Source organism: Prionailurus viverrinus, chromosome E2, assembly GCF_022837055.1.
Source record: "Prionailurus viverrinus isolate Anna chromosome E2, UM_Priviv_1.0, whole genome shotgun sequence".
Taxonomy (NCBI): domain Eukaryota; kingdom Metazoa; phylum Chordata; class Mammalia; order Carnivora; family Felidae; genus Prionailurus; species Prionailurus viverrinus.
Window position 1 is genome coordinate 47527095 of NC_062575.1, and position 21562 is coordinate 47548656.

The 21562-nt window shown below is 62.2% G+C and overlaps 2 protein-coding genes across 3 annotated transcripts in view; one reads left to right on the top strand and one right to left on the bottom strand.

The window, feature by feature from the left end:
- Positions 1-8537, top strand: part of ACTN4 (actinin alpha 4) — a 71282-nt gene extending 62745 nt beyond the window's left edge. For both annotated transcript variants that reach the window (XM_047835997.1, XM_047835998.1), the window contains exons 13-21: positions 2225-2333; positions 2505-2645; positions 2720-2902; positions 3006-3140; positions 3890-4069; positions 4778-4924; positions 5770-5850; positions 6806-6964; positions 7102-8537. In XM_047835997.1, the coding sequence (XP_047691953.1) occupies positions 2225-2333; positions 2505-2645; positions 2720-2902; positions 3006-3140; positions 3890-4069; positions 4778-4924; positions 5770-5850; positions 6806-6964; positions 7102-7260 (1294 nt within the window). In that variant the 3' untranslated portion in view covers positions 7261-8537. The remainder of the gene's footprint in view (positions 1-2224; positions 2334-2504; positions 2646-2719; positions 2903-3005; positions 3141-3889; positions 4070-4777; positions 4925-5769; positions 5851-6805; positions 6965-7101) is intronic.
- A 66-nt stretch (positions 8538-8603) lies between these two features.
- CAPN12 (calpain 12) lies at positions 8604-20351 on the bottom strand. Its single transcript, XM_047836009.1, has 21 exons — positions 19627-20351; positions 19152-19221; positions 18879-18997; positions 18581-18714; positions 17667-17835; positions 16545-16619; positions 16389-16474; positions 16244-16318; positions 15457-15620; positions 15131-15363; positions 14840-14851; positions 14501-14709; positions 14324-14366; positions 14167-14226; positions 13590-13647; positions 13142-13212; positions 12979-13041; positions 12310-12388; positions 9226-9342; positions 9081-9139; positions 8604-8987 (listed from the first exon to the last, which is right to left on the bottom strand). The coding sequence occupies exons 1-21, from the start codon at positions 19861-19863 to the stop codon at positions 8961-8963; spliced, it is 2160 nt and encodes a 719-aa protein (XP_047691965.1). The 5' UTR covers positions 19864-20351; the 3' UTR covers positions 8604-8960.
- Between the last annotated feature and the right edge of the window lie 1211 nt (positions 20352-21562).

Sequence of the window (21562 nt, forward strand, 5' to 3'; positions counted from 1 at the left end):
TTGCCACCCACTCCTCCCTAAGGGGACTGGTCTGCACAGAGAGCCCATTGTTCTGCCCGGCCCCTTTCCTCTCTCGCTCAGAATACACTTATTGTGCGAGCGTCCAGGCAGCCGGGTTCTTTGCCCTCCGTTCCCCGCCCCAGTCAGATAAACTTGTGCACACAATTAGTACACTGAACCTCCAGAGCCGGTGAATGGAGCCTTATTCCACCAGCACAGCGGCCAACGGCAGGGACGGCCCAGGGAGCGGGAGGCCGAGGCCATTACTTCATGGAAAATCTGCAGGCCCTGGAGGGGCGGCAAGGCTCCCAAAATAGCCGTCTGCTCAAAAATAGGATGCTTGGCTGGAGCTGCCCTTTCCGCAGACACCCCCACCCTGCCGGTCATCCCTAAAGTTCTGCTTGCTGCTGTGAGGCCAGCAGTGGTGCCTGGTGGAGCCCCTCGCCAGGCAGGGCCTGTTTCCTCCCTGACTCGCGCCCTCAGCACTGCCCAGTTGCTTTGAGGGTTCCCCATTTGCTCACTCGTGAGGCCTTCACCGTACTGGGAAGACACAGTCTCTATTGGTCACTATTAGGGGCACCCCTAGGGGTCTTGAAGCCTCTTCTAGGGTTGAGCCTCTGTCCCTGGCACACCCAGGTCGAGGAGAGTGAGGTCACATGCGAGATGTTCATAGGGGTCACGGGAGGTGGGCGTGTTCCACCACTGACAGGCGAGCTCCTGGAAGCTGGTGGAAAATAGTCTTGGAGTAAGTCCGTGGGCACCGAGAACGCTGTGTGGGACCTGTTACCCAGAGCCAGAGCCGGGGAGCAGGTGGTCACTGAGACAGCTTTTCTGGACCGTGGTGGCCCTGGACTGTTTGGGGTGCTGTCTGTTCCCCCCCGAAGATGAGTCAGAGAGCCAAGTGCTGGCCAGGGTGAGCCTGGACAGACAGACAGCCTGGCTGAGCGTTGGTTAATAACAGCAACAAAAACTCAGAGCACTCGGCGCTCTACACGCACCAGCTCGTGTAATCCTTCAGCAGCCCCATGTTATGGAAGGGGAACTGAGGCACAGAGAGGCCGAGAGACTTGCCCAGGGTCACACTGCTGGGGAGTAGTTGAGACAGGACCAGAGCTCAGGCTGCCTACCCCTCTGTGGAGCACAGCCTTGTTGCCCCTCCTAGCCCCTTCTGGCCCCTGTGTCCCATCTGCCTGTCAGAGTCACCAGACGGTCCCCAGCCCCATCCCATGTCCCATTCCTCCCAAAGTCGTTCCCTGCTGCCCACCCCTCATCAAGCCCCCAAGGTTTTGCCTGTACCCCGACTCCCTGGGAACCTCCCACTAAGAGGATCCGGTTCTGGAGCCCTGATGGGAGGGGCAGGAGGCCATGCTGGTGGCTGAGGGGCCAAGGACTATTGTGACAGTCCACGTTTTTCTTACGTATGTTACTCGTTGCTTAGAATGACATCGCAGGCTCATTATCCATTTTTTCTTAGTGCCCATTAAAATAAAATAAATCCCTTTAGGGGAGCCTGGGTGGTTCAGTTGGTTAAGCATCTGACTCTTGGTTTCAGCTTAGGATTTCAGCAGCACTGACAGTACAGAGCCTGCTTGGGATTTCTCTCTCTCTGTCCCTCCCCAGGTCTTTCTCTCTCTCTCAAAATAAATAACCAAAAAGATTTTTTTAAATGAATAAACCCCTTTCACATCGCTGTTGCTACATTTACCTACTGGGTACCAGGGACTGCTCTCAGCACTTTATGTGCACTAGGTAACTGGATCTCCACGGTATCCCCACGCCTGTTTCACAGATGGGAAAACTGAGGTATCTGGAATAGGGAATTCACGCATCCGCGGTCACGCAAGTAGAAAATCAAAGAGCCAGGATTCAAACCGAGGGAATTTGGTACCCATCCTTTAACCAGCGTGCTCTGCTAGACTTTTTTAAGCAAACAAAGCAATTAGATACAAGCTTCGTTGGGGGCCACACTTTGGGGGCCTCTGCATTAGTGTGTAGTGAGCCCTCCACCCCCACCCCTGCTGCCCCTCTGTTACCCCCTCCTATGTTCCTCCTACCCGGGGGAGGGGCATGGGCTAGCGGGGTCATTGAAGGCTGATCACCTTAAATGTTCGTGTCCCCCGGCGCCAGGGGGAGGGCCGGACCCAGCACGGCCTTGACTGCCCCCTGCTGGGTGTCATCATCACCCATGCTTCCCACCCCCCACCCCCCACCCCCACCCCCGCAGTGAGTTGGACTACTACGACTCCCACAATGTCAACACCCGGTGCCAGAAGATCTGCGACCAGTGGGACGCCCTTGGCTCTCTGACCCACAGCCGCAGGGAAGCCCTGGAGGTGAGGAGGGGCGACGTGCCCCGAGACTCTCAGGACTGGGGGAGGGTGTGGGCAATGCCCGGACTCTTGAGCTTCCCCTGATGCTCCCTGAGGGAATATCCTCTGACCCTTTGGGGCCCTCGACCACCATCCACCCGCTCACCTCTGTCCCTTCCCTGCCCCGTATACCAGAAAACAGAGAAGCAGCTGGAGACCATTGACCAGCTGCATCTGGAGTATGCCAAGCGGGCAGCCCCCTTCAACAACTGGATGGAGAGTGCCATGGAGGACCTGCAGGACATGTTCATTGTCCACACCATCGAGGAGATCGAGGTCCGCTCCCACCCGCGCTTCTTGTGGGACTTCCAAGGGCCCGGGCTGCCCCTCACTCCTCCTTCTCCTTCCAGGGCCTGATCTCCGCCCACGACCAGTTCAAGTCGACACTGCCAGATGCCGACAGGGAGCGGGAGGCCATCCTGGCCATCCACAAGGAGGCCCAGAGGATCGCCGAGAGCAACCACATCAAACTGTCGGGCAGTAACCCCTATACCACCGTCACCCCGCAGATCATCAACTCCAAGTGGGAGAAGGTGGGCAGGCTCGCTGGTGGGACCAGGGCAGGGCTGGCCGGGTGAGGGCCCCCCCCCCGCCCCCTGCCGACTGCTGGTGCTCACACCCCCCGCCCTCCCCCAGGTGCAACAGCTGGTGCCCAAGCGGGACCACGCCCTCCTAGAGGAGCAGAGCAAGCAGCAGTCCAACGAGCACCTCCGCCGCCAGTTCGCCAGCCAGGCCAACGTCGTGGGGCCCTGGATCCAGACCAAGATGGAGGTGAGGAGCCGGCGCCCCTCGCCGCAGGTCCCCGGGGCTCCCTGGTGGGTCTGCCGGGGCTCCCGCTCCGGGAGCGACAGCAGCCTCACGATTGGGAGAGTCAGTGATTTCGTTGCTGGAAGTGGCAGCACCAGCCAGAGGGAATCTTGGTGGAGGAGGCAGGTGGAGGAGGGTTTGAGCCTCGGCCCTGCCCTGCCCGCCGACCAGGAGGTCAGGTACAATGTAACTTTTCCTTGGTGTTCTCATCTCCGAAAGGGGGTGGAAACAGCCCTGGCACTGCCTCAGCAGATGCTTAGGGCGCTGCTCCGTGGTGGCCCCGTTACGAGCACTGGTGTCTCGGGCTGGGCGGTCCGAGCACAGACCTCTATGGCGGGCTCACCAGTGACCCTTGGGTCCCGGCCCAGGGAGCCTGTAATGATGCTGACGGCAGCTCTGGGTGTGCCTGGTGTGCCTTCCGAGTGCTCACCGCACGCCAGGCACCATGCTGGGAGGGGGCTGCGTGGCCACCGTGGGAACTCACGCTTCGGGTACTCGTGCTCAGAAGCACAGATTCTGAAGCCGGCCGGGCCCGGGTCCAGATCCTGCCCCTGCCTCTCACTGTGAACAGTTGCCATCTTTGGGCCTCACGGGGAGTGGAGGGAGTGCGGAGGTTGGGCATGGCGAGCCTTGGTCCAGAAACCGCCCCCGGGGCCGGTCGTGGCCGAGCGTCCGGGAGCCTCCCCGACCCAGCAGCACCCCGTCCCATGCAGGAGATCGGGCGCATCTCCATCGAGATGAACGGGACCCTGGAGGACCAGCTGAACCACCTGAAGCGCTACGAGCGCAGCATCGTGGACTACAAGCCGAATCTGGACCTGCTCGAGCAACAGCACCAGCTCATCCAGGAGGCGCTCATCTTCGACAACAAGCACACCAACTACACCATGGAGGTAGGCCCGCCGGCCGCGCGGCCCAGGCCTTTATTCCAGACGGTTTCGCTCAGTAGAAAAGACGTCTGCCACTTTTTCTCTCTCCTTTTTCTCTGACCGAAAACACTAGATCAAGTGTGTACACATTTTTAAAAATTCAGTTTCCCACAATTCTTCCGTCACCGTGACAACACGGCCTCAGGACGCCCCCTGGAAGAGCCGGGAGGGGAGCACCTGCCCCACTGTGAGCTCAGCAGTTTTGTTCTATCCAGTCGGCGCGTGCACCCGCTTGCCGTGCCCGGGTTGAAGCGTCAGCCTCTTGGTAGCCCGAGCTTGTCCACGGTGACACTTTACACCGTGAAGACGCACAGATCAGAGAAACCCGGTGTTTCCCCAGAAAGCTGGTTAAACGCTGCCCACCATACCTCTGCGGCTTCCACGTGGATGCCGCACAGGTGCCGGGCCCTGGCCCTCACTGCTTCCGTCACAGGAGGACCCCAGCGCTTGGCAGGGGCACGGGGCGGTGCCGGGCCGGTATCCCCATGTGCACACGCGGTGCGCAGGAGAACCTGGGGCTGGGGGCGTTTGGGAGAGCCAGGGCCGGCCCACCTCCGGGCCGCACGCCCTGTGTGAGGAGGGCCGGGTTCCAAGCCCCTGGCGGCCGCGGCTGCGGTAGACTTGGAGGCCGCCCCGGCCTGAGCCGTGGTCATCCCCTCGCCCCACCCCCAGCACATCCGCGTGGGCTGGGAGCAGCTGCTCACCACCATCGCCCGCACCATCAACGAGGTGGAGAACCAGATCCTCACCCGCGATGCCAAGGGCATCAGCCAGGAGCAGATGCAGGAGTTCCGGGCGTCCTTCAACCACTTCGACAAGGTGAGCGGTTTCCTCTGCCCCTGGCGTCTTCCCTCCCTGCTGTCGTCGTCCCATCCTGCCCCCACCGTCTCTGCATCTGTCCGTTCACCTCACAGTGCTGAGTACCAGTCACCACTCAGCGGGCTGGCAGGGCCCTGGCCGGCAGAGGGGGTGCAGGGGTGCGTCACCTTGACCCACAGCCTAGGTAGGGTTCCTCAGGATGAGGAAGGGGGGGTCCCAAGTCCTGGCCCCGGGGCCGTGCGTCCTCGCCAACCTGCCGAATGAGACCCTGGGATGGACTCGGTCCCGGCACACCCGAGATCTGAGACCTGACCGTGCACCTGGCCCCCGCACACACAGAGCATTCTGAAAATTCAGGTCTGGTCTGGCAGGCCCGCTAGGAAGGCCCTGAGAGCCTGAGTTGGCTGCAGTCCCCACCCGCCCTGCTGGGCCCCGCGCATCACAAGGTGCACGCTCAGCTCTGCACTGTCTGGCGGGGACCTGGTGTCCCAAGCAGGATGGAGTGTAATCTTTTTCTCCCACCCCAAATCCCGGAGGCCAGGAGAGCACCCTGTTCCCCACCCCCAGGAGCCCCAGGACTCAGTGTTCAGTTCTGTACCACTCAGCTCCCACCCCTGCTCTGGCCGAGGCCTTGGGCAGAGGCCTCTGATCGCCCTCCCCCCGCTCCACCGTCCCTGGCCATCACCTTGTCCATGTCACTCACCTCTAACTCTGTGTTTCCCCCCCCGATGTGTTCCCCCTCCCCCCGCCCTCTGCATGTGACCCTGGCCCCTCTCCCCGCGTCTCCTTGCCGGCCTGGTCTCCACACCGCCCCTCGCACACACCCGCCTTCGGACGCCCGGCAGGACCACGGCGGGGCGCTGGGGCCGGAGGAGTTCAAGGCCTGCCTCATCAGCCTGGGCTACGACGTGGAAAATGACCGGCAGGTACGCGCCCCCCGGGGCCCCAGCGGACTGTGGCATTAACTGCTCTTCTCTCTCTCTCTCCTTCTCTCTGTCTCCCCCCTCCCTCTCGCCACTCCACCCCTTGCCATGTGTGTGCCATTTCACCGGCTCTCTTGCCTCCTCCCTGCCCTGTGTCTCTCTGGACACCTTCCCCCTTACCTGGTCTCTCGGGGCCACCTCTGTCTCCCCGGCTCCCGCCACTGTCCTGTTTCCCTGCTGTGCACATGGGGCGGCCCCTCTTGCCTACTCTGGGCCTGGCCTCCTCTGCTGTCCCTGCGTCCTCGAGCAGAAGCAGACAGGCAGCATGGACTCCGATGACTTCAGGGCTCTGCTTATCTCCACAGGATACAGCCTGGTATGCAGCCTCTGCCTCCCCCTCGCTGCTGTGCCTCTCCTCCCCCACTCCTCTGCCCCCTCTTCTCTGCGCAGCCTCCCCCCTCCTCCTCACCGCCTCCAGAGTTTCCGTGTCCTCGGGGACACTCCCCCACCAGAGCAGCGCGGCCTCACCGCCTCCTCCTCTGCTGCCTCTGCTGGGCTGGGGTCTCTCCGATGACTCCCTGAGCTGCCCACCTCCTTTTCTGGAAGTCTCCGGAGAGAGGAGGTCAGGCCTCTGGCTCTCTCCCCTTTTTCTTTCTCTTTCTTTCTTTCTTTCTTCCCTACCCTCCAGAGCTAAGTCGTGAGCCTCGGGCTGAGGAGCAGTAGACTTGTTTGATCCGTTCCCCAACTCCCACTTCCCAAAAACGTGGGTGGGGAGGACAGAGGGAGCGTATCCCCAGTCTGGGCGAGTGGGCCCTTGGCCTGGGGAGCCAGAACCCGTGGAGGCGGGCTGATGGCACGGGCTGACGGCAGGTGGCCCTGCTCTCCTGGCTCCGTTCCACTAGGCCGGGCCCTGCCCCGCTCCAATGCAGCCTGTCCCCCACCCCACTCCCCCTTGCAGGGTGACGCTGAGTTCAACCGCATCATGAGTGTGGTTGACCCCAACCACAGCGGCCTCGTGACCTTCCAAGCCTTCATTGACTTCATGTCAAGGGAGACCACCGACACAGACACGGCCGACCAAGTCATTGCCTCCTTCAAGGTCCTGGCAGGGGACAAGGTAAGCAGGAAAGGAAACCCCGGGGGCACCTGGGCTCCCGGCATGGAGGGGCCCTTGCAGCCAGGACTGGGAGAGGGGGGCTGGGCAGAGCCGGTGGGGGTGGGGGGTGGCTCACAGTCCCACCCTCCCACCCCTAGAACTTCATCACGGCCGAGGAGCTGCGGAGAGAACTGCCCCCCGACCAGGCCGAGTACTGCATCGCTCGCATGGCGCCGTACCAGGGCCCTGATGCTGTGCCTGGCGCCCTCGACTATAAGTCCTTCTCCACAGCCCTGTACGGAGAGAGTGACCTGTGAGGCCCCCACTGGAGAAACCCCAACCGAACGCCCCCTCCTCACAGCCTCCAGGAGGGGCTGGGGGAGCCCTTGGCCCTTCTCCCCGCTGTGGGGGCCTCCCAGGTCCTGTTCCTCTGACTCTGTATCTATGCAACGCACTCTGTCAGTTCTTTCCGGGGGGTGGGGGTGGGGGTGGGGGGTGGGGTGGGCAGGGAGGGGCTGGGGCAGGCTCTCTCCTCTCTCTTTGTCTGTTGGCCCCCTCCCCCTGCGTAGAGGTGAGGGAGACTTTCGGGGTCAGCGCTTCTGGTCTGGTAAATATATATGATGTGTTGTTTTGTTTTTTAACTATGTGGAGGGGACCGTGGATTCCCACAGCAAAACAGGTCCCCTCCAGGCCCTAGGAATGCCCCCCACACTTTGTCCCTTCCCCTTGCCTACCCCCACCCACCACCACCACCACCACCACCACCACCACCACGAGGTCCCTTCAAGGCCTCCCACATCCAGGCCAAAGCCCTACGTGCCTTGTCCAGGAACCGCCCTGGCCTGCCGTGGGCCCTGCGGTGGGCCCAGCAGAGGGCGACACAGCTGCCCTACAGGAAAGAGGACCCCGCCTTGCTCCCTTCTTCCCTCTCCCCTCACCTGCGATTGCCAGGAGATGAGGGGGTGCAACTCAGCACCCTCCTTTTCTGCAATGGAGGAGTAGGGTTGGGCAGACCAGCCTCTCACCCCCACCCCCAGCCAGCCCCCGCCTTGCTTCGTCCAGACATGTATATCTCTCAGATTTTTCTAAGGACCAAAAAGCAAAAACAAAAAAACAAAAAAACAAAAAAAAAAAAACAAAAAAAAGAAAAAACACAAAACAACAAAAACAAAAAATGCACACACAAGAAAAACCTATAAAAAAGGAATTAAAAACTTTCAGAGAATTACTATTTACTTTATTAACTTACGGATTTATTATATAAATATATATTCACCTAGCAACACATCCTTGCCGCCTTCTGCTCTCATGATGAAGACATAGCTGATCTGCCGCCCTCCCCCAGCCCCTTCCCGCTTTTCCTCTCTGCCGTCTGTCATTGGGCATGGGTCTCTGGGGACCCTCCCGAGGTGGAGGGTGGGCTGCTGGCCTGGCCGCCTGTTAGTTGATGGGTTTTGCTCCCTCCCCCTCCTCCCCCCTCCCCATTTTTGAGTTTATTCTGATTGATTTGATTTTTTTTTTTTTTTCTCGGTTTCTGGATAAACCACCCTTCTTGGGGACAGGATAATAAAACATGTAATATTTTTCAGAAGGATTCCTACGGTGTTCTCTCTTTTTCTGTCTCCCGTCTCCGTTCTCTGCTTAGCAGAGCCACGGGAGAACCTCTTCCCAGAGCAAGGCTGGGCCTGGGAGATCCCCGTCCCCGTGACTGTAAAAATGGGTGCTACCGGGGACCCGCTCTTGCCAGGCTCCGAGCGCTAAGTCGTGTCGCCTGCGCGAGAAGAGTGCCGTCGCCATCCCCGCGTCCGGATGGGGAGAGCAAAGCGCAGAGAAGTGCAGGGAGCCGCGTGGCCAGCATCGCCCGGCTGGTGGGCACTGGAGCCAGAAGCCGCTCCAGGCAGGCTGGCTCCCGCGGCGACACTCCGAACCGCCGCTTCGCGCCCGAGCACCGGCCCCGCGTGCCGGGCAGAGGCGGAGGGGGTCCCGGCGGCTCTTCCGCCTCTGGCTGCAGGCGCTGCTAGGAGAAGGTGGCCACCTCCATCCACTGGGGGGGAGAGGACCGCCGGCTCGAGGCAGAGGTCCCCGGGGAGGACGCCCAGCCGGCCGCCCCGAGCCGCTCCCTCCGGCCCAGGCTCACCTGTCTGCGGGTCAGGCAGACGACGCCCTCGCCTCCCTCCAGCTGCCGGCTGCAGTGGCCTGTGCGGAGAGGGCGGGTTGAGCACCCGCCGTGGCGCGTGGGAGACCTCCTCCCCCTGGCCCACCCGCGCCCGGGCGGCACTCACGGAAGATGCAGGCGAGCTGGGCCACGCACGACACAAAGCGCTCGAAGTCCACCTGCAGGCGGCTGTCCCGGTAGCGGCTGGTGAGGGCCTGGGTCAGCTGGTTGTTCAGGTGGAAGCCTAGGGGAGGCCACCGCTGAGCCCCGGCCGTCCCGTGAGCCCCACCTCAGCGCCGCGCCCCACCGCGACTCTCCCCGGGGAAGACACTGAGCTGCTCCCGCCCCTCGAAGCCCAGCTCTGCCTGTCCCCGCCGTGCGGCCGCGGGCAGCTCCCTTCACTTCTCCGTGCCGCGGCTTTCTCCTCTGTCAGACGGGGACGGTGACGGCCCCGACCCCGCAAGGCTGTGCGAAGATGCCCCACGTAGAGCTCAGAACGGTGGCACACAACGACTGTGTGTCAGTCTTATTGTTCTTTAAATTCTGGTGAGTTTCTGCTAATGGACCCTGGAGGATGTTTCTGTGCAGCAAAACGTCGTCAGTCCCACACACAGCCTCTCTTCATACTCCTAGCAGAGGCAATTTCTAAACTTCAGAAATCACCTGATAAAAATCACCTCTGATGACACATCTCAATAGGCTTTTGACAGACCGCGTTGCAGGTCAGGTAACCCCCCGAGAGCCAGGGCTGCAGGACGGCTCCCCCTTCCCCCACGTGGCCACATAAACGCAGTTCTGAGGACAATTTCATGGGCTTCTGCCGCCTCCTAAAGCCCATCTCTGCCCCCTGTTCTGTGCCTTCGTTCACCAAAGAGACGCTTGTCTGGTGCCATCACCTGCTGGGCCTTGTGTGAGGTGCTGTGAACGGCCCGGAGGAGGTCGGGGGCCTGCAGCCCCACCCTGGCAGTGTGACCTCCCACAGCCCCCCGGCCTTCATCTGGCCTGAGCCAGGGGGACCCTGGCCGGAGGAGGTGGGAGAGCCCAAGAAGGGGCCAGAACCCCTCAGCTGCCCCCTCACATTCCTACTGACCTTTCATGCAGACTGCTTCCTCTGGCCACTCTCGTGTGCTGCCTGGTGTGGGGTCCTGCCCGGGATCCCCTGCCGCTTGGGAAACCCCTCGCGTGGTTCACTAGGTCCCTGCGACCCCTCCCCAGGGCCCCCATTGTCCTTAACCGCCCGGTGGCCTTCGCAGACCACGCCTCATCTACCCCTCCAACCCCTCCTGCACTTGGACTTTGCGCTTTGTCTTGCCTCCCTGGTACGCGATGTTCCTTCTGCCCAGAACGCTCCTAAGCCTTGTGCCGCCTCCTTCAGGAAGCCCTCTCCGATCCCCCCGCCCTTCCCGCCTGCAGCGTGGAGCACCTCCTTGGCTCCCTGTGTCCACCCCGTCCCCACCCTGACCCCTCTGGGCTGTCCCTGTCCTTGGTGGCTCTGGAAGCCGCTGGAGGTAAGGGAAGGGTTTCCGGTCACCACCAAACCCCCAGCGTCAGCCGGCACAGGGCCAGGAGCAGAGCAGGTATCCGGGGAACGCGCAGAGTGCGGCTGAGCTGCAGCAGGTCGCTTCTCTTGCTGACCTCCCTCCCCGAGACCGCCCACCATCTCCAGGGGCCCCTGGAGCTTGCTTCCTGCTGGTCTCCTCCCCGGCGCTCCCTCCTCCATACACAGTGGGACCTTCCCTTTGCTCTTGGCTCCAGCCCCCCACATACCCTGACCTTGGACTTGCCTTATCTCCTTCCTCTCCTACGTATTAAAAAAGCGATTTTTCAAAGAGCCTAGGTCCTCATGAGGCCTCATAGAGCTTTGCTTTCTCACCCCACTGGTCTTTCCTCTCTGACCACTGCCATTTCCCCACCCTCCTCCTCTGGCCACACCAGCCCCCTCTCCCATGTCCATTACCTGGCCCCTTGAAGCTGTTGCAGCAGGGCCCACGCTCTGATCTCAGGGCCTTTGCACAGGCTGCCCCTTCTGTCTAGACCACACCTGGTCCTGTGTCCCTGAGGTTCAGTCTCCCTTAGCACCCTGGTCCTTCCCTGACCGCTGTGTCCCAGGCCACCCCCCCCCCACACACACACATACACCTGCTTTCTTTTCCCGCCATAGCATGTGTTACCATCTGACCCAGATGATCTTGTTCGTCACCTGTCTGCCGCACCAGAACGTCAACCCCCACCCGCAAGAGCGCTTTATCAGTCTTCTGCCTAGATTAACACCAGGCACGGACGAGAGACCCAGTAATACGAACAGCACAAACCCTCCATCACCCCTCGCTCTCGCCTCTGCTTCTGTCCGCCCGGGACGCCATTTCTGTCTCTGTGCCACACCTCCCAGCCTTCTATCTGACTCCATCTCCCCTCCGCTTGGGCTCTTTTCTTGCATGTCTCTGGACGTCAAAGGTTCTCCCCCAGGGACCCCCTGCCTCTCAGACTGGGTCACAGGCGGTCAGGCTTGCCTCCCATCCCCCGTGTCTCACCCTGGGCTTCGCTGTGGCAGATGAGCCCTGGGGGGGGCGGGGGGGGGGGCGGCAGGGGGGGCGACAGGGAGTTCCCTTCTGGTCCCAGCCCCTTCACGCACACAGGCACATCCCTAACTTGCTTCAGAGCCCAGGGAAAGCCTTGCTCCCTGGCTCCGCCCCCTCGGGCCGGATTTCATGCTACACAGAGGGAATGAGGCTGTTCCTCTCCTGGAAGAAGCCAGCCTTTCCTAAACCTTTGCCGGGGCAGTAACTAGAAGCAGCTTCCCCCCAGCACTGAGCCCTGCGGGCTCCTCCCAGCTGCCCTGTGTCCTGGCCATTTTACACGGAGACTCCATCAAGGAGAGGGACTCAGGTGCCCAGGGCCCCCCAGGGAGTAAGTACAGGCAGGATTCCAGCCCAAACTCAGGGCAATATGGGCCATTTTGCCGCAGTGCCCTGGGGACCAGTGCCCGTCAGACACGGGCTCCCAGGCTTCCCCTCTCTTCCCCTTCTGGGAGGCCCTGCTCCAGGCCCCCAGCAGCCTCCCAGGCCCATCGCCCCTCGCGCCCCGTCTCCCGGGGGCATCCAGTCCCGGCCCAGAGCTGGCAGCAAACTAAGGTGAGCAGGCAGCCAGGCCTGCGAGAGTACAGCGGGTAGGAAAGGGAGCAGACCCGTCCCCGTGGCACCCCCGCACACACCTGCCGCATTCAGCGCCAGCCTCAGCTCGTACGAGTTCATGGTTCCAGAGGCGTCCTCATCGAACTTGTCAAATGTGGCCTGGGCGGGGAGGCACGGGTCAGTCCCACCCCCCGAGCCCCCCAAGCCCCCTGAAAAGGGGACCTTGGAGGCCAGTCAGCCTGGGTTCCCACCCAGCTCCCTTTCTTCCTGGCTTCGGGCCCTGGGCAGGCAGCTCTACCACTTTGAGCCCGTTTCCCAGTCTGTGAAATGGGAATACTAGTAACAGCCGGACGGATTCCACCCACCAGGGGCTTCGAGAGGGCTCAGCACAGGGAGGCCCTGGACCAGGCGGGAATTAACACCCCCGCTGGTAGACAAAGGCCCCTCAAGGGGAGGTGACTTGCCTAAGGTCGCAAGGCCAGAGGGGGGCCGACCTGGGAGCCTGGGATTTCAAACCAGGACCAGAGCCTGTGTTTTCCACCCCTGAGCCACTTAGTGCCCCTGGAGGGACCACAGAAGGGCAGGTGGGACAAGGCCAGATCCCTCCAAGTCGTCCCTCCACGTTGGTATGACGTGGTCCACTTTCTCCTCCCCTGGGGCCCCGCGAGCCCACAGGGCACCTATGTCCTCGTTAGTAAAAGTGCCTTACCTTCCGGGAGGAGGTGGCTCCCCCAACACCCCCCCCTTACCTGCCACTCCAGGAGATGGCCCCAGAGCTGCTGGAAGTGGTGCAGGGTGAGGCTTTGCCCGTTCTGGGGATGGGGCATCTGGTTAAAGTCATTGTCCCCAGAAGGGGGACACGGGCCCCAGCATGCCCATCCTCCCTGTCCAGGCACTGCCCCCCTCATATACCCCAAAACACCGCAGCAGCTGCTCACAGGTCCTGAGCCCAATCTCTCGAGGGGTCCGGGCATGGGACCTGGCTGCAGGAAACAAACGAAGCCGAGTACTTCCTGTGAGCTGGCCGTCATCACGAGTGCTGGGGACTGCCGCTATCCCCCACCGCTGTCCTCATGCCAGCGACTGAGGCTCAGAGAGCCAAGTGACCGCCGGGAACTGGCAGAGCCGACATGTGAACCCAGGCAAGGGGATTCCAAGTCCCCTCGTGGCAGCTACGCCCCCTGCCTCCCTTCGAGAAAGGGGGTCCTTTTGAGCGGGGTGGCCTCAGTCCTGCCACAGGCCCCACACGTGGGAAGACGCTGTCAGGCTGAGTCCAGGGCTCCCGTGACCTGACTCCCAGCAGCATCATGAATTAACACACATGGGGGGTCCGTGGCGTCCACCCCGGTCCCCAACTCACCAGGCTCCAGGGCGATGCTTAATAAGGTCTGGAGCTGAGGGGCGCTGAGTGCTTCCTCCTGCTCAAGGAGAGAGAAGGTGTGAGGCCATTCACTCAGGCCATTCGACAACACAGCACAGCTGGGGGCTGAACAAATTAGCATGCTGGGTGATGCTGGGGACACCGCAGTGACAGAGAGCTCATGGTCCAGGGAGAGCTAGAGACCTGTCCCCAGAGCAGACAGGGCTGCAGTGGAGAAGCACTGGGCCCCTGGAGTCCACAGCAGGCCTGCAGTTGACCAGCCCCGGGGGGAGAGTGTGGGAGAGCTTCCAGAGAAGGGCATGTTAGAAAGATGAGGCTTTAGCCGGGGCAGGGGGTGCGAAGGGAGAGAGGGCCATCCAGGCAAAGGTACACAGACTGAGCAAAGGCCCTGAGGCAGGGAAGAGCTGTGAGCATTGTGAGAGCAGAAAATCAGGAGATTTAAGCACAGACGGACGGAGAAACTAAAGCAAAATGAGACACCCAGGATGGTGGGGGGTGGGGTGTCGGTGTCTAAGGGGAGGGGTGGACCCCCTCCGCCCGGTCCCCCCATCCTCACCTCTCCGGCCAGCTCCTGAAATAGCTGCTCCAGCCCCAGCTCCAGGGGAACGTAGGGGACCTGTGGGGCAGGGCGGGGGTGGCGTGGAGTTTAGTGCCGGCCCGGAGGACCCCCACCCGGTCCTGCCCCGCAGTGCCCATCCCCTGCAGCCCCTCACCAGGAGGGCGTGCAGGTCGGCGCTGATGACGTCATCGATCTCCCTGCAAATGACACAAGGGAAGTGAGGGAGGGGACGCGCTCCCCCCCGCGTCTCGGGCCCGAGCAGATCCCCGCGGGGGTCCCGGGAAGCGGGGCCCTGGGGCTCCCGAGGGCGGGTCTGGGTGCCCCGGCTCACACGGCGGTGTGGCGGCGCTCGGAGAAGACGCGCAGCGTGAAGTCGGCCTCGTCGCCGGCGCGGGCGGCGCTGGGCACCACCAGGTAGTGGCCGGGGCGCAGGCGGCAGCGGCGGCTCACGTCGCGGCGGGCGCAGAAGGGCGAGCGGTCGGCGCGCAGCAGGCCGGGCAGGAGCGCGCGGCTGCGCGGGGAGTCCCACAGGCCCAGCAGCTGCGGGGCCAATGCGGCGCGATCGTGACCGTGACCCGGGCCGCCCGCGGTCACGCTGTCCGCCCGCCGCCCTGGCGCCGGGTGCCCGAGCCCCCGGGGCCGGGATCTGGGGGACCCCGCCGCGACCCACCTCCTCGGGGATCTGTAAGGAGGAAGAACGGGGCGAGTCAGAGCCCCCCACACCTCCCTCTTCTTCCCATTCCCCCCATCATCAGGCCCCTGCCCCTCAGTCCCTGCCCTGGCCAGCCCATCTGCGACCCCCGCTGGACCCGGCTCCTGTCTGCGACCTTCCCTGCCCCTCGTTCCCCACCCCCCACCCCCATGCCCTCGGCTCTGTCCTGTCTCTGACCTCCACCCCTTCGGCCTTCCCAGCCCCTCCACGCCTGTCCCCTGCTGCTTCCGCTAAGCCTTGGGGTCCCACCTGGAACACGTGGAAACCCACGGTGAGGTAAGTGAGGCCCTGGGCCCTCAGGCGCCTGCGGTTGCGCTGGATGAGTGACAGAAGGACGGTGCACTTGGGGATGTGGCCACCCCTCGCAGGGCCCCACGCTCCTGCCGCCCCCCAGCCCCCCCAGGGCCCCTCCTCATCATCGTCCTCTTCCTCATCGGGCTCCAGCAGCGTCAGTCGGAACTGGGGGTTGGTCCAGAAGGTCTCTAGCGGAGGGGGGAGAGAGAGGGAGTCACCCGGCCTGCCACGGCCCTCCCCCCACCCCTTGCTCGCTTCTTGGGGCGCCCTCCAGGCCTCACCGTTGCCAGGCTGGCTCCCGCCAGAGTTGAAGCCCCGCACCCAGCGGCCTTGGAAAGTGTGGATGTGCCAGCCACCCCCCGCTGGGCTCGGGCCCAGCACCTCGGGGCTCAGCGAGCAGACCTGGACGGTGTTGAAGCATCGGACGAAGTCCTCCAGCCCCATCCTGCCGGGTGGCCAGCGCTCAGGTCCTCCCCAGCCGCCACCTCCCCGGGGCCCCCGTCTGCCAAAGACCCCAGGATGACCCCCCCCAACCACAACCCTCCCCGATTCCTCAAACATCGCCAAGTACCCATCAGTCCACCAGATGGTACCGCGTCTCCGGAAGGGACCCCAGATCGCTGAGCCCCCCAGCTCCCCCGGATCTCTCCAAGCCCCCGGCAATGCCCCACAGACAACCGAGCTCCACACACTCCTCCCCGATATTGCCAAACTGCCTTCAGCCCCCAAACATCAAGACCCTCGGGCTCTCAGCAGCTGGTATCCTTAAGCCCCTTAAAATGCCTCTGACACCAGCAAGCCTCCTACAATGGCCCTAAATGTTAGCCAGCCCCCTTCAGCCCTCCGAAGATTACTGCTCTTCCCAGTTCCCCTAATATTACTGCGAATTCTTCCTCGACTCCCCCAGATAGAACCCAACCCCGAAGTTACCACCATATGGACAGTTTCTAGCTGTTAAGACTCGTCCCCGTGAACGAGCCCCATGTCCCTTCGAGCAGGCTTCGCCCCCTCCCTGAGCCCCGTCGGCCTGGCGCTGGTCCAGAGGCAGGGCTGGGCTGGGCTCCTCACCAGAACTCGCCATCCTCCTTTTTGACCAGCAGGGCGTCTCGGCACTCGGCGGGGAGCGCGTCCCAGCGTGGGCAGCTAGGGAGACTGGGGTGTGAGGGGAGGGCGGGCGGGTCCGAGCCCCCCACCCACCCCGGATCCATCCCACCTGTCGCTCCAGGCCCCGGTCCACTCCACGCGGCCCCATGGGTTCCGCAGCCGCAGCAGCCGCACCTTGGTGAAGCCCAGGGACACCTGAGGACGGCATCATCCGTGGGCGGTGGCGCCGAGGCACCCCTGTAGCCCGTTCGCGGGGGATACTCACCTTGTATGTGCCCGTGACTGAATACGCGTGTCCCTTCACCAGCCCGTCTTCGGTGCGGTACTCGCCCCGATCACTCTGGGCGGAGGACAGGGGATGCTGAGGCCACGGTGGGGGGACAAGAGAGTGGCTGCTCCTCTCTGCCCCCCCCCCGCCCCCTTCTCCTGCCCCCACAGCAGGGGTCAACCAGAGCTCCGAGAGGGCGTCGGATGGGGGAGTGAAGGCGAGAGAGGAAGAGGAAGATGAGACAAAAATACTTGGAGAGGACAGAGACGTAGACAGAGAGAAAGATGCAGGCCAGAGACTGAAAGAGGCAGAGAAACCCAAAGGACCGGGAATCCGTAACTGAGCACAGGATTAAGCAAACGAATGAGTGAAGGAATTAGACCAATTCAGCGAATGACTATGTGATGGGGTCACAGATGAACGTATGACTCAAGCTGAGCCCATGAAAGTCAATCCTAAGACTTTCGCTGAAATTCTCAGAAAGAGGCTTTGCCTTAAAAAAAGTGGGGGCGGGGGCGGGCGCCTGGGTGGCTCAGTCGGTTAGGCCTCCGACTTCAGCTGAGGTCATCGGCTCAGGTCATGATCTCGCGGTCCGTGAGTTCGGGCCCCGCGTTGGGCTCTGTGCTGTCAGCTCAGAGCCTGGAGCCTGTTTCAGATTCTGTGTCTCCCTCTCTCTCTGACCCTCCTCTGTTCATACTCTGCCTCTCTCTGTCTCAAAAATAAATAAACATTAAAAAAAATTTTTTTTTTAAAAACCACTTAAATAATAATAAAAACCGCTGGGGTGGTAGGAGGGACCCGCAGTTGTGGGAGCCCTTTGGAGCCCATGAGAGGAATGCCCGCCCAGGAATGAAACTAATCCGGAACCAGGAATAGAAAAACACATTCTCAACATCCACTGGATGAGCACCTGGATTCAGCTGTGCCTGAAGCCCATTGGGTTATGAGAGCAAATACATTTCCTTTTGACTTGCCGGAGTTGGATGGGTGAGAAAGACCAGCCAACAGTGAACAGAACAGAGAAGAAGGCACAGGAGTCCACCCCCCCCACCACCCCTCTCAAGCCCTGACTGTGCCCTGGTCCTGATGGGGGTCCCCATGGGGGTCTGACTCTCTCACCAGGGCAGTGGCGCCCACGAGGGACTCCTTGGCCAAGGCATGGCGCAGGGCGGAGAAGAGGCCTGGGGTGTCTCGCCTCAGGTAGAGTACCTCGCCCACGCCGCCTGTGAAGTCCACGAAGGCCTCATTCATGTGGCCGCCTCGCATCACCTCATAGGAGCCGTGGAGCCTGTGGGGGCAGGTCCGGGGTGGGAACGTCTCGGGCATGTATGAGCATCTCACGCACCGTCCCCGCCCCGGGACCTGGGGTCCCCTGGGGTGTGCGGGTCCAGGGGGCCAACCCTGACATCTGCAGACTCCCAAGGTGGGTAGGGGACTGTGGCACAGTCTGGAAGCCCTTGGAGATTGGACCTGTGGTCCCTGGGCCACAGGACTGTGTGATGTGGGAGATCACAGGAGAGCCCTGCCAGAATTCTGGGCATCCCGGGAGCCGTGTCTGAAACTCTGAGTCTCCGGGAGATGTCTGCGTTGGGGGTGATCTCTATGGGGCTTGTGGGGGATTTCAGAGCCACAGGGTGGAGAAAAGCAAAGATCGAGGGTTCCATGGACTCCACTCAATATTTGGGAGGTGCTTTGGGCTTCCCAGTATAGTAGGAGAGATTTTTTCTGGATTCTCAGCTCCCCCAAGGAGGGAGATCTTAGCTCTGGTGGCTCCAGGGCCCGAGAGGGGAGATTTCAGGCTCCTGAGGAATTGCGAGTGTTGGTGGGTCTCTAGGAACGTTTTGTGTGACATGTGGATAGAGGGAGGTATTGATAATTTGGAGGCCCTCAGGGGACGATGTGACCTCAGGGGCCTGGGAGCCGTGACGTGGTTTGGGACCCTTGGCGGGCTGAGTAGAGTGTCCCAGCCGTCCGCCTCCGGGGACCCCTTGTGGGGTGGGGCCTGCCGGCCGGGACGTGTGCCAGGTCCTTACTTGGCGTAGGCCTTTTCCAGGAGCGGAGCCCAGAACTCGTTCCGCTGATCCGAGCGCACGAACATCAGCTTCCCGTCACGCACCGGCAGCCTGTCGTCCACCACGACGTCCACCCAGCGGCCAAACTGCCAGAGCTGGTGCGAGAAGGGCAGGGTCCAGGTTTCCAAGGACCCCGTCCTCCGACCCCAAGCCCTGCCGCACCGGCCCACGAATTACAGCCCCAAGGGGACAGTGTCAACGGCGACATCCACGTCACCGTGGGGGAGACTGAGGCATGAACAGAGGTCCTGAGCGCTACCTGGAAGTGGAAGACACCTGCGTAGCCCCCTTGGAACCCCTGTCCAGGGGGCACCACCCGGCACAGGAGTCGGGGATACAGAGTGAGGGAGGCAGCGGCCGCAAGAAACCAGCAGTTACCTGGGGGGAGAGATGAGGACTGGGGGAGCCTGGAAAGAGGGAGACTGAGGCGTGGGGAGAGGAGAGCCTGAGGGGGAGACCCAGGGGCCGAGCCGGCAGGGTCCCAGCTGCAACTTGCCAGCTCTGGGGGCCCCAGAGTGTTCGGTGGTCTTACCTAGACGCCCCTGACACACGTCTGTTCGGCTCATATCCTCACAGATGAACTGGGGCTCGGCGCAAAACTCCTGGGGGGGTTGGGGGATTCCGGGCCTCAGCCAGGAAAGGGAGGGAAGGAGCAACTGAGAGGTCCGATGCCTGGGTCCCCTCCTGCCCTCACTGCTCCAGGGCAATGAGCGCCTCCAACCCCGGGAGAGGCTTGTAAAGCCCGTGGACAGGGATTCGGCTTCCCTGGGCCTCGCCAGACCCGGGAGTCACAACAGCCAGCCCTCCTCCTCGTATCCGGGACTCCCAGTCTCCTCCTCCCTCAGACCCAGGGGCCCAGTCCCCCTATAATCCCCTCCTCCCTCAGACCCAGGGGCCCAGCCCCCACAGCCCCCTCCTCCCTCAGACCCAGAAGCTCAGCACCCCCACAGCCCCCTCCTCCCTCAGACCCAGCGGCCCAACCCCCACAGCCCCCAGCCACACATTACATGGGGCCTCAGCCATTCCACCCCTTTGGCCTTCTCCGAGTCCGGCCCCAGCTCATCGTAGCCAAGGGCATCGGGGCCAGCAGGGAAGTAAGGATCGCAGAACAGGATTCCCTCATCCAGGCAGGCTGCTTGGATTGCCTCGTATCTCTGGCCCCGAAAGGGCTTCGGGCCCCTGGTTCCAGGCCCTGCCTCCTCGTCCACCAGCTGGATAGTGACCCTCCTGCCGCCACACGCCATCGGGACACTCTGGGCTCCCAGGCTGGCCCCCGGGCCCTTTAACCTCCTGAGTCATGGGGGTGGGGCCTCCCCTCCATCAGAGCTCCGATGGGGGTCTTTAGGCAGTGAGGAGCCTTCCCTTGTTAATACTAATTGATGGTTTGGGGTGCTAGGCAGCGGGGACGCCTCTTCTGTGGTTTCCTCCCCAGGGCGTGGGGCCTTCAGTTGTGGCTGGGCCAGAAACTTAATGGGCTTGGCCAACAGCAGGAGGGAAGGCGGGCAGAGCTGAGGGACAGAGTCCTGGAAGGAGGTCAGTGTGGGGGGGTGTTTCTGCCATCTCGTCCCTGCCTCGCCCTCTGTGGAGCTGGGGCCGCAGGGGTGAGGAGGGCGGCGTGTTTATCCTGCGTGTCTGCATCTCTCCTCGTCTCTCCATCAGACGGCTTCTCTCTCTGCCGTGGTGTCTCTCTTCTCTGCCTCGGCCTCACTGACTCTGTCTCTGTCCATCTCTGCTGTCTCCTTTTGCCTTCCTCTGCTTTTATTTTCGCTGTTGTTGTTAGCTCTGTTTTGGTTTCTGTCCCTATATCTGCGTCTCTGTCCGTATCTCCCTCTGTCTCCATCCCTCTCTCCGTATCTCTTTGGGGGTGTCTCGCTCTCTCTGTACCTTCTGTCTGGTGCATGCCTCCCAGTCCGTCCCTCACCGCCCTTTTCTCTGCCCCTGTAGCTTCTCCAGTCACCCACGGTGGACCCCGGGCCCCCTCTGGCTCACTCCTCCTGGGCCACCAGGACCCTGCCGCCCCCTTCCCCGACACGGCGGACCTCGGCCTGTTTGCCCCACACAGGGCTGACTGTGGAGGGCCCACTCTGCACCTACCTGCCCCGGGTCGGGAGGTGGGCCCACCGTGACCGTGACCGTGACCGTGACCGTGACCGTGACACCCCACCCTACCCACGCGCCGCTCAGGGTCCAGTGGAGCGATATTTCCCCAAAAGGAAGCTGGAGCCTTTGGAAGAAGTGATGGAAATTGGTTCTGAGAGGCCACAAACTCACCAGTCTGGGTCCTGGCAGACTTTTACCCCCAGCGGGGGTCCCCTGCACTGTCACCTCTGTGGCAAGAGATGTCCCTGAGTCCTCAGGCATTCTTCCCTCCGAATGGACCGAGAGACACTGTCTGAGCCCCTGGCTGTGTGGCCACCAAAAAGGGATCATAAAACAGGGTACCGTCCTGTAGAATTGCCAAGCCCCCCCCCCCCCACCATGTGAGGCAGGTGACAGTGGTTTGGAACACCTGCCAGGGTTAAGAGCCAAGGGGCTGGAGTTCATGCCACTGTGTGTCTTGGGCAAGTCACTTAACCTCTCTGTGCCTCAGTTTCCTCATGTCTACAACAGGAACGATAATAATAGGACCAACGTCAGAGGGTTGTCGTGAGAAGCAAATGAGTGAACCCGCGGGACATGTTCAGAGCAGCACCTGACACGTGGATGCTCAGGAGACAGCTGTTCCCAGTGCATCTGAGGCCCCCATTCCCACCGAGAGGTCACAGCCCTTTCCCCTGTTTGCCTCCCAAGTACTACTACTAACAGTAGGAGGAAGCATTGACTAAAACCTGACTGACACCTGGCAGTGAGCAGGAAACTGCCTGTGGAGACTGCCTGTCAGATCACAGACCGTTCGCCACCTGCCCGGCCCCTCCTGGCCTCCGTCCGCAGGTCCCCGCTGGC

What these genes read in the sequence shown, in the direction of transcription:
- CAPN12 (XM_047836009.1), bottom strand. Translation starts at nt 19,863, where the DNA reads ATGGCGTGTGGCGGCAGGAGGGTCACTATCCAGCTGGTGGACGAGGAG. An exon ending in CTGGAAAAGGCCTACGCCAA is followed by an intron (nt 17,836 to 18,580) that starts GTAAGGACCTGG and finishes CTGCCCCCACAG; the next exon opens with GCTCCACGGCTCCTATGAGG. An exon ending in ACCGGGGCCTGGAGCGACAG is followed by an intron (nt 16,319 to 16,388) that starts GTGGGATGGATC and finishes CAGTCTCCCTAG; the next exon opens with CTGCCCACGCTGGGACGCGC.